At 43.4% G+C, this 14006-nt stretch overlaps 1 protein-coding gene across 1 annotated transcript in view; it reads right to left on the bottom strand.

Annotated features, from left to right (window-relative positions):
• Positions 1–13202, bottom strand: part of PPEF2 (protein phosphatase with EF-hand domain 2) — a 32691-nt gene extending 19489 nt beyond the window's left edge. The window contains exons 1-5 of the mRNA XM_045019807.1: positions 13064–13202; positions 8329–8358; positions 5327–5454; positions 3199–3256; positions 1427–1602 (exon numbers count right to left, since the gene is read on the bottom strand). Of these exons, the coding sequence (XP_044875742.1) occupies positions 1427–1602; positions 3199–3256; positions 5327–5454; positions 8329–8358; positions 13064–13118 (447 nt within the window). The 5' untranslated portion in view covers positions 13119–13202. The remainder of the gene's footprint in view (positions 1–1426; positions 1603–3198; positions 3257–5326; positions 5455–8328; positions 8359–13063) is intronic.
• Between the last annotated feature and the right edge of the window lie 804 nt (positions 13203–14006).

The raw sequence follows: 14006 nt of genomic DNA, 5'->3' as shown, positions 1-14006 counted from the left end.
CATTCAAACAGGGATAAATATGTAAGCAGGGGCGGCTCTAGACATTTCGCCACCCCAAGCAGGGTGGCACGCTGCGGGAGGCGTTCTGGCGGTCGCTGGTCCCGCGGCTCCGGTGGACCTTCTGCTGCAGGCGTGCCTGCGGAGGGTCCGCTGGTCCTGCGGCTCCACCGAAGCCGCGCGGGACCAGCGGAACCTCCGCAGGGACGCCTGTGGAAGGTCCACCGGAGTCGCCTGCCGCCCTCCCGGCGACTGGCAGAGTGCCCCCCGCGGCATGCCGCCCCAAGCACGCGCTTGGCGTGCTGGGGTCTGGAGCCGCTCCTGTATGTAAGGCCAAAGTCTCTACAGGTGTCAATGAATCCAAATCTACTGATTTTAACTGAGCAGTGCCCATTTACACATGCCAAAAATTTGAACATAAGAATATAAGGACGGCCATACTGGGTCAGACCAATGGTCCATCTAGTCCAGTATTCTTTCTGGCCAGTATCAGGGCTTCAGGGGGAGTGTAAACAACAGGGCAATTCTGGAGAGATCCACCCAGTCTTCTCCCACCTTCTGGCAGTCAGAGGTTTAGGGTCACCCTGAGCATGGGGTTAAATCCTTGTCTACCTTGGCTAATAGCCACTGATGATCCATTAACTTATCCTGATTTTTTTTATCCCAGTTATTATTATTATTATTATAATAATAATTGGAGATATACCAATCTCCTAGAACTGGAAGGGACCTCGAAAGGTTATACTTTTAGCCATCACACCCTCCCACGGCAACACATTCTACAATTGTATGCTCTGTGAAAAAGTAATTCCTCTGGCTTGTACAGTATTAAATAGGCTGCCTATTAATTTCATTGGGTATCCCCTGGTTTCTGTACTCTGGGAAAGGGTAAACACCACTTGTTATTTTCCACCCCAGCCATGATTTTATAGACCTCTAACATATCCCCCCCTTAGCCGTCTCCTTTCCAAGCTGAGCAGCTCTAATCTATTTAATCTCTCCTTATATGGAAGCTGTTCCATACCCCTAATCATTTTTGTTGCCCTTCTCTGAACCTTTTCCAGTTCCACTACATCCTTTTTGAGCTGGGGTGACCAAAACTGGACACAGTTCTCCAGATGTGGGTGCACCATGGATTTATACAGTGGCAATATGGTATTTTCTGTCTGATTTTCTATTCCTTTCCTAATAGTTCCTAACATTCTGTTTGCCTTTTTGGTCAGCAGCCTCCAGAATAATCACAGGTAGGTTCTGTGGGCCCGTGGAGCAAAAGAAGGTGATGGTCTCAAAAAATTCCCCTTCATATTCCTGACCACGTGTTTGGGGAAAAAACAGGCAGATCACCCCCTAGAATTATCCTTTTACCACCCCACCTCCATGGCAGTGCAACGAGATGGAACCACTACAGTCCCTCTTTGGGGTTACTTACTTGTTTCTGTTTGAAAGCTTCGAGTAAGGCAGTTGCATGATCAGGCAGCAGTGGGAAGGAGAGATGGGGTCCAGTGTAGGAATCTGGCACCTCTACAGATTCATAGTCGCAGAGTTTTTCCAGCTCTGTGTCTTTGTAGCTTTCTTCCTCCGTCAACATGCGGCTAATGAAGTCCCCTGGGTGGAGTTTAAAAAAAAAGGGGGGGGGGTAATTGGGCCCAATGTGTAATTTCAATGACTTGCTGAAGGTCATCAGGCTGGAGGGGTATTCGAGAACAACCCTTCAGCAGGCTCCTCTCAACATTTTAGTCTTGATTCCAAAGCACAATCTGGTTAGAAACTAGATTGTGTCTGCATTAGGAGGAGAGGAGGGAACTCAGCCTGGTCAAAACTCAGAATTTGCTGCATGGAAGAAATTTTGACATTTTGAAATTTCTTTTCATTCCAATGCAAAATGAAAACAACTATTTTTCAAATTTCCCATAAAACAGATATTCTGAAAACTCTGAGGTTTTGGAAACTTTTCATTTTGAAATTCCAAAATGAAATTCAGACATCTGAAAGGAAACTCGGACATTTTCCAAAATGAAATTATTTTCAAATTTTGAAAAAAACTCTCTCTGCAGGAATTTTCACTGAAATCAACATGTTTTTCTGAAATGTTTCAATTTTGACAAAAATGGGATTTCCCACAGAAAAAAAATATTTCAACAAAATGTTTCCAAGCAGCTCTAGATATGACTGGGACTAGATGTAGGCAAGGCCCAGTATGCTCTGTGGCGAGCATTTCTGAAAGCCCTCCTGATTTCTGTAGCATTTGGTGCAGCCAGTCTGTGGTGAGTTTTTTGTGTTTTTTCACCCCAGAATTAAATGTGAAAATGAATGATATAACCAGGGCAGGTCTCCTGTGTTATTTATTTTGATATAATAGTCAAGGTATTTTACTCTGTATCCAGATCGTCAGTGTAACACAAATGGATTTTGTAGTGACAATGCAGAATCATGTTGTAGGATTTGTTGGGGGAGAAAAAGTTGGGGCACCCAGTTAAGCGAGAGAGGCACTTTGAGATGATGGGATAAGCACATCAGCTGGATGTATTTGCTAAAGTGATCAGCAGTGAAATAGTTAATGCTGACATGTTACCTGTATAGTTAGAGTTAACACACCACTGGGGAAAACTGGGAAGTCCCATACCCCGTAAAGCTATTGTTTTCAGGCTATCAACTCAGGAAGGCAGCACTGCATTGGTTTGCAGTCATATTTTTACAGTTCTAGTCACAACCATGAGGGCTAGAAACTTAATATTTTTAAAGAAAATTAAGATTCTGGAGCAAGTTCTCCAAGGGGGGAGTCTGCAGCTGCAGAATCATGGAATCCACAGGACCCTGATTATTGTAGTTAGGGAACATCTGACAATGACAAGCTCTTTTATAACAATAATATTCTGGATGTGTACTTTTATTCCCCGTCCCAACTCCTAGAGGGATTGTGGCTGCTCCAGATCCCCCTGGGGATCTCCCTATTTTACTCCTGACCCCACTTCAAACTCCTGAGGCCTGTGTTATAATCCTGGTCCCGCTAACGCATGCACTGTAGTCATGGGTCCATCTGACATCTAGACAAGTCTCCCTTCAGATCCCCGTGAGGTCACTCCTTAATCAGCTGGAAGTGTCAGCGTTGAGTGAGTCCACCTCCCTCTCCACATCCTGCCCTGAGCATGCAGCATTCAGTGCCACCAGTACCATATCGATGTATGGAATACACAGGCTTACTCTCTTTGCTGCTGCTTGGTGTGAAGTGGTCCATCAGGTAGCTGAAGAAGTTGTGAAGCTGTAGAAGACAAGAAGGAGCATCATGTTATTCACCCTAAGACACGAGCTAAAGCTTTAAAAGCTCTACCCTGGAGTGTTCTTCAGAACACAGTTCCTCTTTTCACCTGAGCCTCCACAACCTCCTTTGCCTACTGCACTGTCTATACAGTCACACCTGTTCTCACTGTGGAGCAGAACAGTGGTCTATATAGACCAGTATCCACTCTCCCAAAGAGGCCAATGTAAAATAATTCCATGGAAGATGTAAAACCCACAAAATGCAGCCAATTGTGCAATATTACACCATGGCGGGGAGGGAGGAAATGCTCCATGAGCTCTAGGTGGCTATTACTTTATACTGTGAAGTATGGTCCTGCTCATTTCTACCCTGGGCAATGAAACTACCGATGCTGCTCCTATTCATATCAAAGACCAGTCTTTTTTTAATTCTTGCCGAGCCATTTGCCTGAAAATCTCTCACTGTGGAGAGTTTCAATGATTGATTTTACATTGTGTCAAGTGATATTTAAGTAACCATCTTTCCAATTTAATGCTTATTGTTAACAGCCAAATTTTCAGATGAGTTCAGCCCACTGGAAGCATATTGGATACAGAACAGTAAAAAAATATGTGGCCCTGGGAGATCAAGAATTAAGAGCTTCATCCAATGCCCAGTGAAGACAGTGCAAATCTTTCCACTGATGTCAATGGGCTTTGGATCAGGCTGAAGATGAGCATTACATTATAACTGCTTCTGGAGTGCATGCAAAAGACAGGGCTTTCCTTACTACCTTTGCTTCACTCCACCCTGTTTTATTTCAAGGGAGTTTGCAGAACTCGGGGTACGGAAAACAAGAAATCATAGCATCCCTCTCTGAGGGTCTATCCAGATTTCCCTCTTCCCTTCAGCTACCGTTTCTCTGATCTAAAATATCTCACATGCTGAAGAAAAAGATGCAAGTATCTGCTTACGGCAGACAGGTGAGAAAATGCTGAACCAAGTTAAGCAATAAGAGCTCAAGTGGCTTCCCTCCAGGTGTTCATAAACCTCCAGAGAGGAGCTGTGACACCAAATTACACCCAACCCGGTCTCATTTCATTTGCTCCCTGGGGCTTCAAGATTAAGTATTTCTGGCTTCCGTCATATACAAGTGAGCGGGGACTAACAGGCTAACAGAAAGTCAATGTGGAAAGAGCCAGAAGGGGACTAGGAAGCCATACGGATGTCAACACCTTACCAGAAAACAGACATTAACTAATACCAAGTATGAAATATAAACAAAGGAGGCAGTAGATCAGGAGTTGCTATTTCATTGCAGGAGACAACTTTCCCTGCCAGGCAGCCACAGAAATGGCTTTCAGATGTCTATCACAAAAGCCTCAAGATGCCACCCACTCATTGGCAGGCAGTGTCACGCAGCTCATGCTTACTCAGGCAGAACAGAGAACAAACACAAGAAAGGGGAACAGAGAAGCTTGTGCAAAAATTCCTCTATATTAAAAACCCAATTGTGGAAGTCTCTAAATATGCCTATTACTCACCTACCTACCACATAATCCTACAGTCACCCTTCTCCTCCCCTCGTCTCATCCATTCCCCTCCACCCACACACACACACACACACACACACACACACACACACACACACAGTGGGTCTTGTATTTTGTCTTCATCACTGCTCAATTTTTATTGCAGTTGCTCCTAAAGGCCTCAACCCAACCAGGGCCCACTGGATTTAGATAAAATGCTACAAGATGGCATGTGCAAGGCCCTGTACATGCACATAGTCTGCTCTAAAAAGATTCCAATTTAAACAGACAACAGGAGTTATATTATCCCCATTGTACAGATAGGGACCAGAGGCACAGAAGATAAGTAAGTGACTTGCCCAAGGCCACCCAGAAAGTCTGCCGCACAATTGGGAACTGAACCCAGGTCTAGAAAGTCTCATCCCAGGGCCTTCCTCTCCGGGAAAGGATTGTGTGAGTCTGCAAAGCACTATGCACCTCCATGGCCCGATAAGAATTATGAAGATGACAACGACAGAGGGCACACACTTCCCTTGTCTCCTTCTCTTTAGCACCGTACCTTGATCTGATCCTGCTCACAGGAGTACTCTATGGACTGGAAAATTCTCCACGTGCACCTTCGGCGCATCTCTAGCCGGGCAACATAGCGTCGATACCATCTTTGGATCAGGACAGCGGCCTTGAAAGCTGTGACACAAGGAACAGAACCAGAGAGCTGAGCTGCAGTATCTCAGCACCCGGGCAAGTGCTCTTCTCCCTCCCAGCCATGCAGGGAAAGAAGGGAGTTTTCTCCTTCACGAGTGGATCGTAGGAAAGAATTAACGCGGGCCGGCCAGAAAAAGAGAATTCCATTCTGGCATTTGGATTCATATCAGGATGAAACTAAGATCTTTTCCCATTTAAAAATGAGAGAACGAGAGAGACCTGAGACTAGCCAATAGCCCACTGGTTATGGCACTCACCTGAGATGCGGGATGCCAGGTTCAAGACCCTGCCCCAAATCAGAGAGAGCAGGGTCTTAAACCTGGTCTCCCACATCCCAGGTGAGTGCCCAGACCACCAGGCTCTTGGTTATTATGGGGTGTCTCTCTCTCTCTCTCTAAATTCCACCCCAGACTCAGGAAACCTTCCCAGAGAAAGTTTAGTTGAATCAGACCGGTTTCTACTTCAACAAATGGGTGTTTTTCAACCAAAATCGTTTTGCTGAAAATTTCCCAGCCAGCTCAGATGTTAACATGACATTATCAGTTGTTCTTCAGGGTAAATCCTAACTAAGAAACACTTTCTTCACTGTCATAAAAGAAAAGAAAAGTTTTATCCCATAGATCTCTCTCTATTGTCAGAGACTCCCAGGACACTTCTAGCTCTCCCTGGTGGCTCCTCATGGTACTGTTATTATGTAACCAAATCCTGCCTCAAAAAGCTTAACTCTAAATAGACCATTTCCACCACCTTTTGACTCTCAAGTATCATTATTCTCATTTTACAGATGGGAGCTGGGGTTGGGGAGATTAAGGGATATGCCCAAGGTCACAAAGAGAGTCTGTGGCAGAGCCAGGATTTGAACCCACACCTGAACCCTGTCCAGTACCTTAAGAAAGCTGGGCTTTGCCTGCTCTAAGTCAAATAAATACACGGCCTGATTCATCACTGCTACTCCAGTTTTACACAGCTGTCACTACACTGACTTCAGAAGGGTTACACCGGCACAGAACTGGCCTAACACAGTGATGAAGCAGACCTGAAATCTCTACCTCTACTATAACCTAGTTCTCAGCACATTTGTGTGGGCTAGTCTTGTCCATCCACTCTGAGGTAAGCCTCTAATCCATGCATTCCTGTATAGGAAACAAGCGTCTACTCCCCAGAACCACCGGAAACACATAAAAGCCACCGCCTGGGTTTGAAACATGCTTCCTGCCAATGAAACGTGCTAATACTTAGCACACATATATCTGTAGTGCTTTGCATTTTACTCATTCATGAAGCAATCCCTGAATTTACAGCTATTCCCTGCGCTAATAAAAACCTGAACACAAAGGCAACATCCTCAAGTTACTACCCGAACAACCCTAAAAACAAGGACACCCAGTACAGTAGAACCTCAGAGTTATGAACACCTTGGGAATGGAGGTTGTTCATAACTCTGAACAAAATGTTATGGTGGTTCTGTCAAAAATTTGCAACTGAACATTGACTTAAAACAGCTTTGAAACTTTACTATGCAGAAGAGAAAATGCTGCTTTCCCTTGATTTTTTTAGTTGTTTACATTTAACACTGTACTGTATTGTATTTCCTTTTTTTCTGGTCTCTGCTGCTGCCTGACAGTGTACTTCCTGGTTCTAAGTGAAGTATGTGGTTGACTGGTCAGATCATAACTCTGGTGTTCGTAACTCCAAGATTCTACTGTAAGCCATCACAGTCAAAAGCCACAACTAACACATACACTTTGCACACTGCCCTATAAATGGCTGCAAACTTGTGACCTTAGTGGGTTAGAGTGAATTTGAGGCTACCAGCCTCAACTGTTCAAATCTAAGGACTGTTAGTAACCGCACCTCGGCTGATCTCACCAGGGCAATGGGACATGAGGGGAGGCAGACAGCTCAGGTTGCGAGGACCTAAACCAGGCAAAGATTTCAAGATCAAAATGAACACCTGAAATTGCACCTGGGAGCAAACAGGAAGCTAGTGCCGCCTTTGGATGGTTAGTGTAATGTACTCTCTATGGCCAACCTGCAGGCAACCATGTTCTGCAGCAGCTGCAGAATCCCAGAGGTCTGCAAGGTTAGCCCAACGTGGAGCACACTGCAATAATCCAAGCTGGAAGTGACAGATTACACACACGAGAGATGAGGTCTCAATCCTCACAGCTTCCAAGGCCAGCACTGTGCTCACCTAGTCTGACCTCCTGTCTGACACAAGCCACAGAACTTCCCCACAAGATTTCCTAGGGCAGATCTTTCAGAAAAACATCACATCTTGATTTTAAAATGGCCAGCGATGGAGACTTCCCCCCACAACCCTTGGTAAGTCATTCCAATGGCTAATTATCCTCACTGTTAAGAAACATACACCTTATTTCTGGTCTGAATTTGTGTAATTTCAACCTCTAGCCACTGGATATTGTCCGACCTTCGTCTGTGAGATTGAAGAGCCCATTGCCACGTCCCCCCTTGGGAAAAGGCATTTCCACCCAGTAAAGCCAGCTGGGAAACCAAGATCAATAAAAGGGTCTTAAATTGAATTCATGGACTGAAATTTAAACCCAGTCTCCCTACATAAAACAGTCCTTCCCTCTTTCCCTAAAGTCACTGGACATTAGAAACAGCAAAGACAGCCCTCAGAAAGTTGAGTTACCAGTCATTTACATTTAAAACCAGATCTTCTAGGTTCACAAAAGATATAATAGTGACCATACACTGAGCATCTAACATCACAGGTGAATCATTTAGTGCTGCTAATGTATCAAAAGGTAAGCGACTGTTTTGTTGTGCTGCTTTATATATCGTTACAATTGCACAACTGAAAAAGCCATGTGTTCTAATCAACCAACTTACCTGGGTGAGCTGCATCTGGCAGTGTTTGCACTGAATTAAAAAAGAAAGAAGAAAAGAAACAGATTTTCCCACATTTTATGAGGATCTGAGCAATAAACTGAACAGCAGATACACACCAACACTTAACTATTCACTAGAGGATATAACCCAAACAGAGGTAATCAGAAACTAAAATATGCCCATTCATTGTGGCAAATACAATTCAATAAAACCCAAATCAATGGTGAATAAAATATTGCCTTTTTCACCTTGTCTGAAATCATTAATAACTAAATCTGGTCACTCACCTTAATTAAACTTCCATGGAAGAATGTCAACCTGCCTCAATACCACAGTGATAAGCACATTAGAAATACAACTAGACTGATTTTACTTTAATGCCTGTGTAATTAAGGAAACCCTACTTTCAAACCTCTACTCAATATCAAAAGTAGATCAATCAACAGCGTGGTTCCCTACCCTAAGTGAAGATTTATGATTCTTAGCAACTTTAAGATAGATCAACAAAAATACAAAGTAAGGTGCATTATTTTGGCAAATTTTAAACTGACGCACAAGCAGCGCAGAATCTATCCTGCTCCGAGATAACATTAAGGTTACATGCCTAAACACACAAAAGTCAAGAAATAACATTAAGACCATACACATCTTCACCACTGCCCCTCTGTGCACATGCATTGCAATGCAGTCTTCACCGACGGTCACGTACTACCATATTTCCCAAATAATACAGTTATCATACAAAAAGAAAATAGGCCCTGGCACAAGTGACATTTTTGCTGAGGATTGTCCTGGAGTCTCCAGGAATTGAAGATTAATCTTTAATTAAAGACTATGTCATGTGATGAAACCTCCAGGAACACGTCCAACCAAAACCGGCAACCCTAGATAACTGTCTAGCAGTCTGGAGTCCCCTTCATGTTCCTGCTCGTATGCCTCATTGATCTCCAGTGCCTCTCTGGCCCCACCATGTATAGCAAGATGGAAGATTTCACCCTCTCCAGGCTGACCACAATGTCATTCACTTTAAGGAAAACGTGAAAGCACCTCAACCGTGTCTTAGTTTCTGCCTGGTTCTTAGTGTTTCAAGTGGCTTGGGCGGAGACTGGAGTTTACTTCTGACTTCAGTCAGAGCTACAAAAGGTTATACCCCCTTCAGTGGGTACTTAACGGGCATCTCTCACAATCCATAATTTCAAACATTCAAGAAAGTTGGGGTGCTCAGGAGAACAAGTTCAAGGAAGCAACAACGCCCTTGCTTCCCAATGTGGACAAATGGACAAAACCATTCTGTCCTTTGGTGGATGTGCCGCAGGGTTTACACACTGCTCAGCAAAACATCACATTGGAGCGTCAGGCAACGTACAAAAAGCAGATGAGACATAGGATCAGTTTGAGGCCAAGTCAACCAACCAGCAGGTAGGATGTAAGAGAGAAGGCAGCTCCCTGGTGGCCTGTTGTAGCATTAATAAAACAAATGGGGTTACATTTTACTCAGACATTATGCAGGGACTCTGGCTGCAGCGGGAAACTCTCAGACGAATTAAAAATGGAGAAAGCCCCAAATGGTTCAAAAAGAACCAGCTTCAAAAAGGCAGATCTCTGCTCTTAGATCCTGATCCAAAGTCTACCAGGAAAGACTTTCATTAACTTCAGGGCGCTTTGGATCAGCTAATGCAATGATCTCAAGCCTGAAAAGAAGGGAATGGGAGACTCAAACGACACACTTGGATTCCTCACTGAAAATTAGTTTAACCAATCCTGTCCACATTAAGTGAACGGAATGGCCTTTAAATAAAGAAAATTAAGTATTCAAATGGGAACTGGAATTGGTGAAGAACTCTAGATAGCCAGATCCACAGCTGGTGTATCTCAGCGAATCTCCACAGCCTCAACCTACACCAGTTTACCCCAGCTGAGGATCTGGTCTTGTTCATTATAACAGCATCAGAAGTGGGAATTTCACCCTAGAGCTACAAGGGGAGGCTGTGGGGTTTTGGTTTTATAGCAGTGCTTTCCCCATCTTAGAGACTCAGAGGTTAGAAATGGAAAATGATCTAGTACGTTGAAATGACATTTTTGAAGTTTCTCTTGTGGAGCTTCCTCTCCACTGTTCCATCAGAGAGATCGGAGATCACCTCGCTGGGAAATGGACAGGGGCTTGGTCCCAGTGGATCCTCTGAGGTGTGTGCGCAGCCCTGGCCCTCTGCACTCTTTCTTGGGCTCCCTGTCCAGGCTGTCCCCTTCCTGGTTCCACTGTAGCATGGGTCTAATGGGTCAAGGTTTCTCGCTGCCAGGGTTTCTGCAGCCCATGTCTTCCACCAGAAACATTCCCAGGTGATTCCACAGAATGCAGGGTTACTGCCAGCAGAATGGCCATGGGGCTGGTGGAAGATGATACGTGTCCATCTGGCTCTGCCTCTAATCCGCAGCTCTGCAGCAGTGCTTCTGAAAGGTCCAGGAAAAAACAGTAATGCAGCTGCAGAGGCAGGGAATCCACATGGATTTTGTGGACACAGGGGACAATTTGGACCAAATAACAAATCCAATATTTAGTTGCACTTGCATAGCTTAAAACTCAGATTCCTCATCTGAAGAAAAGCTGAAGATTATGTTCAGTTTGTTAGAGACAAGTCCCTGTATATGCTGCAGCAAGCTGGGCCTGAACCCCACAGCAACACCTTTGGTTCTGTAGTACTCTGATGTAGCAGACAAATTCTGTTACAGTCTCATTAAACAACAGACAGGTTTTAAATGAATGAACTCTGAAAATGAATATTACACTCAGACCAGTCTCCTCGGTTTTATTTATTTTAAATTAAATTCCATTTTATGTTCTAGTTTTCAGTATGCAACAGATCTCGTTTTTAACTGACAAGCGCAGCTGCATGGGAAGGCGGCAGGAGGAAGCTAGTTATTTTGACAGCCGGGTACAGGGCACATCAGTCTTTTGGCAGCTGGGGATGCAGTTTGGGATTGTGGAATAAACATTAACTGGATGTTTCTGGTAAAATGATCAGCAATGGAATTAGTAATGTTTCTATTTAAAGTGTCATCTGTAGGTTTCAGAGTTAACAGGCATTTGAAATGAATGAAGCCGTTGTTGCCACTCAGAGGTAGTATTTCAGGTTGTCTATGGACTCAGGAAGACAGTACTGAACAGGTGTACACTCAGCTATCCTTTCAAAGTGGTTGTCACAACCATAAGGGCTGGAAACAATTAAAGATTCTGAAGCATGATTCTAGGGTATGCGATAGACTCAGCAACAAATACCGTGGCTGCATAGTGGACAGGGCCTTGGTTAAAGGTTTAAGATGTAAAGATGCTCTGTTAGGGGTATCTCTGCACATGGAACATACAAAGGTATCTATTGTGTTTGTTCGACCAGGAGCACCTGTGTGACAGGGAGCTCTTTAACCCTAATGTTTACAAAATACTTATTAGAGAGACAAGGTGGGCGAGGCAATATCTTTTATTGGTGAGAGAGCCAAGCTTTCAAGCTTACACGGCTCTGAAGGATCTGCGTAAGCTTTAAAGCATGGCGCTCTCACCAACAGAAGTTGCTCCAATAACAGATATTACCTCAACCACCTTGTCTCTCTCATACCCTGGGTCTGACATGGATAAATCAACACTGCATAGAAAATACTTATGTAAGATACTGGCTGCATTTCCCGAGATTACTTGGGAATGTGGAGGAACACATAGGAACATATAGAACATGGATAACAATATATACGGACTTCACTGAACTTAAGATACCATGGTTATCAATATCTAGATGCCTTATTGTATTTACAGCTGGGCAAGGGTTTTTTTTGGGTGATAAATGCAGATACGGTGCCACCAGAACATTGCAATAATTTGTGTGTGGTTTCACTGGTGTCAGTTAAAAAAAATCTTTAAAAAGTAAAAATCAAAACACTGATTTTTTTCAAAATGATTCCAATACTGTTATGTAGCCTTAGATAACTGATGCATTCTGTTGAGAAACTGATTATTTTGGAAATACATGAAATAAAAAAACAAAAAATCAGTTTATACTATATTAAAGCTACGAATACACATTATTGCCATTATATAGCTGGCATCATGAAACTATATCTGTGAAAACTGAAATAGAGAAAAATAAAAAAGCTCAAAAATAAACATTGCCGTGATCCATTTTAATTAGAAAAACTAAAAATCGAACTCTGTCAAGCCCAATCACAAGTGAAGAGACAAGAAGATCATTGCATTAACACAATCTAAAATAGACACTGTCAACCTGCTTAACCACAAACTCTACCCTCTAAAAGAGCCAAAGCGCTTAACTCTCCATCATCCCAGTTTGGTTTGGCAAACCCACAGCACAAAACAGCCCTTGTTTTGGTTTCAGTTTCAAAGTCCGTAGAAAGTCGTGTTCATGCCAGCACAGCTCTCGCTATCAGAGCGTGGGAGCACAATACATGCACGTTTACCAGTAAATGACAAATTAACATGGGCAACAATTGCAACAGATTTGCTTTGCTTTACAGCTTTGCCTCTGCCTTTAATCTCAGCCTCAGCTAAAAGCTATTTACCATTATCTCCTTTGGGAACTGAATGTCTGTTTTCATGGGACACTCAATATACAACTGGGCCACACAATGTCATCAGGTAATACAGCATCTCTGTGCTGAATATTTGTGACTTTCTAGCAGGACCTTTATAATCCACCAGGAAAGACTGAAATATTTTATGAGACGCTCTCACCTTTTTCCGATTTCCGCAGGAAGTAGTAGGCATTTGTGGAACTACCACATCCCATGATCTCCAAACGATGTTTCTATGGGGTTGCAAATAAATACAGTATCATCAAAATCAAGTAAGCAGCACTGGAAAGAGCATTCAGTCAGAATCAGGATGGGTGCCCTGTGTCCCAAGCTACTGAGAGACAATCCTGAATATATTAATACTCAGTAAGGTTCAGAAGCCACAGCCCTACAGGTGGTCTTTCTTGATTCAAGTATAACCCTGACATCTAATTTTCCCAACATACTGTGCATCTGCGCACAACCTGGGATGTATTCTTTCGGCATGGTCTCCAATTTGATTGTTCTAAGTTTCAGGTCAGATATAGGGAAGGAAATTTTGCAGGTATTTTGTTTTTCAATTAAACAGAGATGTTTTAGAATGTTAGGTACCTACATGCCAAGTCTGTATTATGTGCCTAAAACAGGTACAGTATTTAGGTATCAACATATTGATGTAGATGGCTAACTTTAGACTCCCATGTTTGAAGAGTAGGTAACCCACAAGACTAATTGGTCTGAACCTTATAAAAAGTGAAAGGTTGTTAGACAAATATTTACACACCCTAGACCGTATTTTATGATTTGCCTAAAATTCAGACCAAATAGCTTTGTCTCAGGCCAGTCAGGATCACAAACACACCATGCAATTAGATCATTTTCACCTGGAAACAATGCATATTACAAGTGTCCATTCAGAAATTCAACCCGAATGGCAGGGTCACACTAATCAGAGGTTGCAGAGGTGCAGATAAATGACAGGATGTCCGAGATGAGCCTGGAAGCAGGAAAGATGGGTTGAAAAGGTGGCTGGAGGCAGGCATTTCCTGTGTATGCATGGGGTGGAGTGGAGTGGAGTGGACAGATCAGGTAGTCCACGAAAAGGTTAATTACAATAAAGTTAG

Source organism: Mauremys mutica, chromosome 5, assembly GCF_020497125.1.
Source record: "Mauremys mutica isolate MM-2020 ecotype Southern chromosome 5, ASM2049712v1, whole genome shotgun sequence".
Classification (NCBI taxonomy): domain Eukaryota; kingdom Metazoa; phylum Chordata; order Testudines; family Geoemydidae; genus Mauremys; species Mauremys mutica.
The sequence above is the reverse complement of the archived record's forward strand: the minus strand, read 5'-3'. Positions and strand labels throughout refer to the sequence as shown.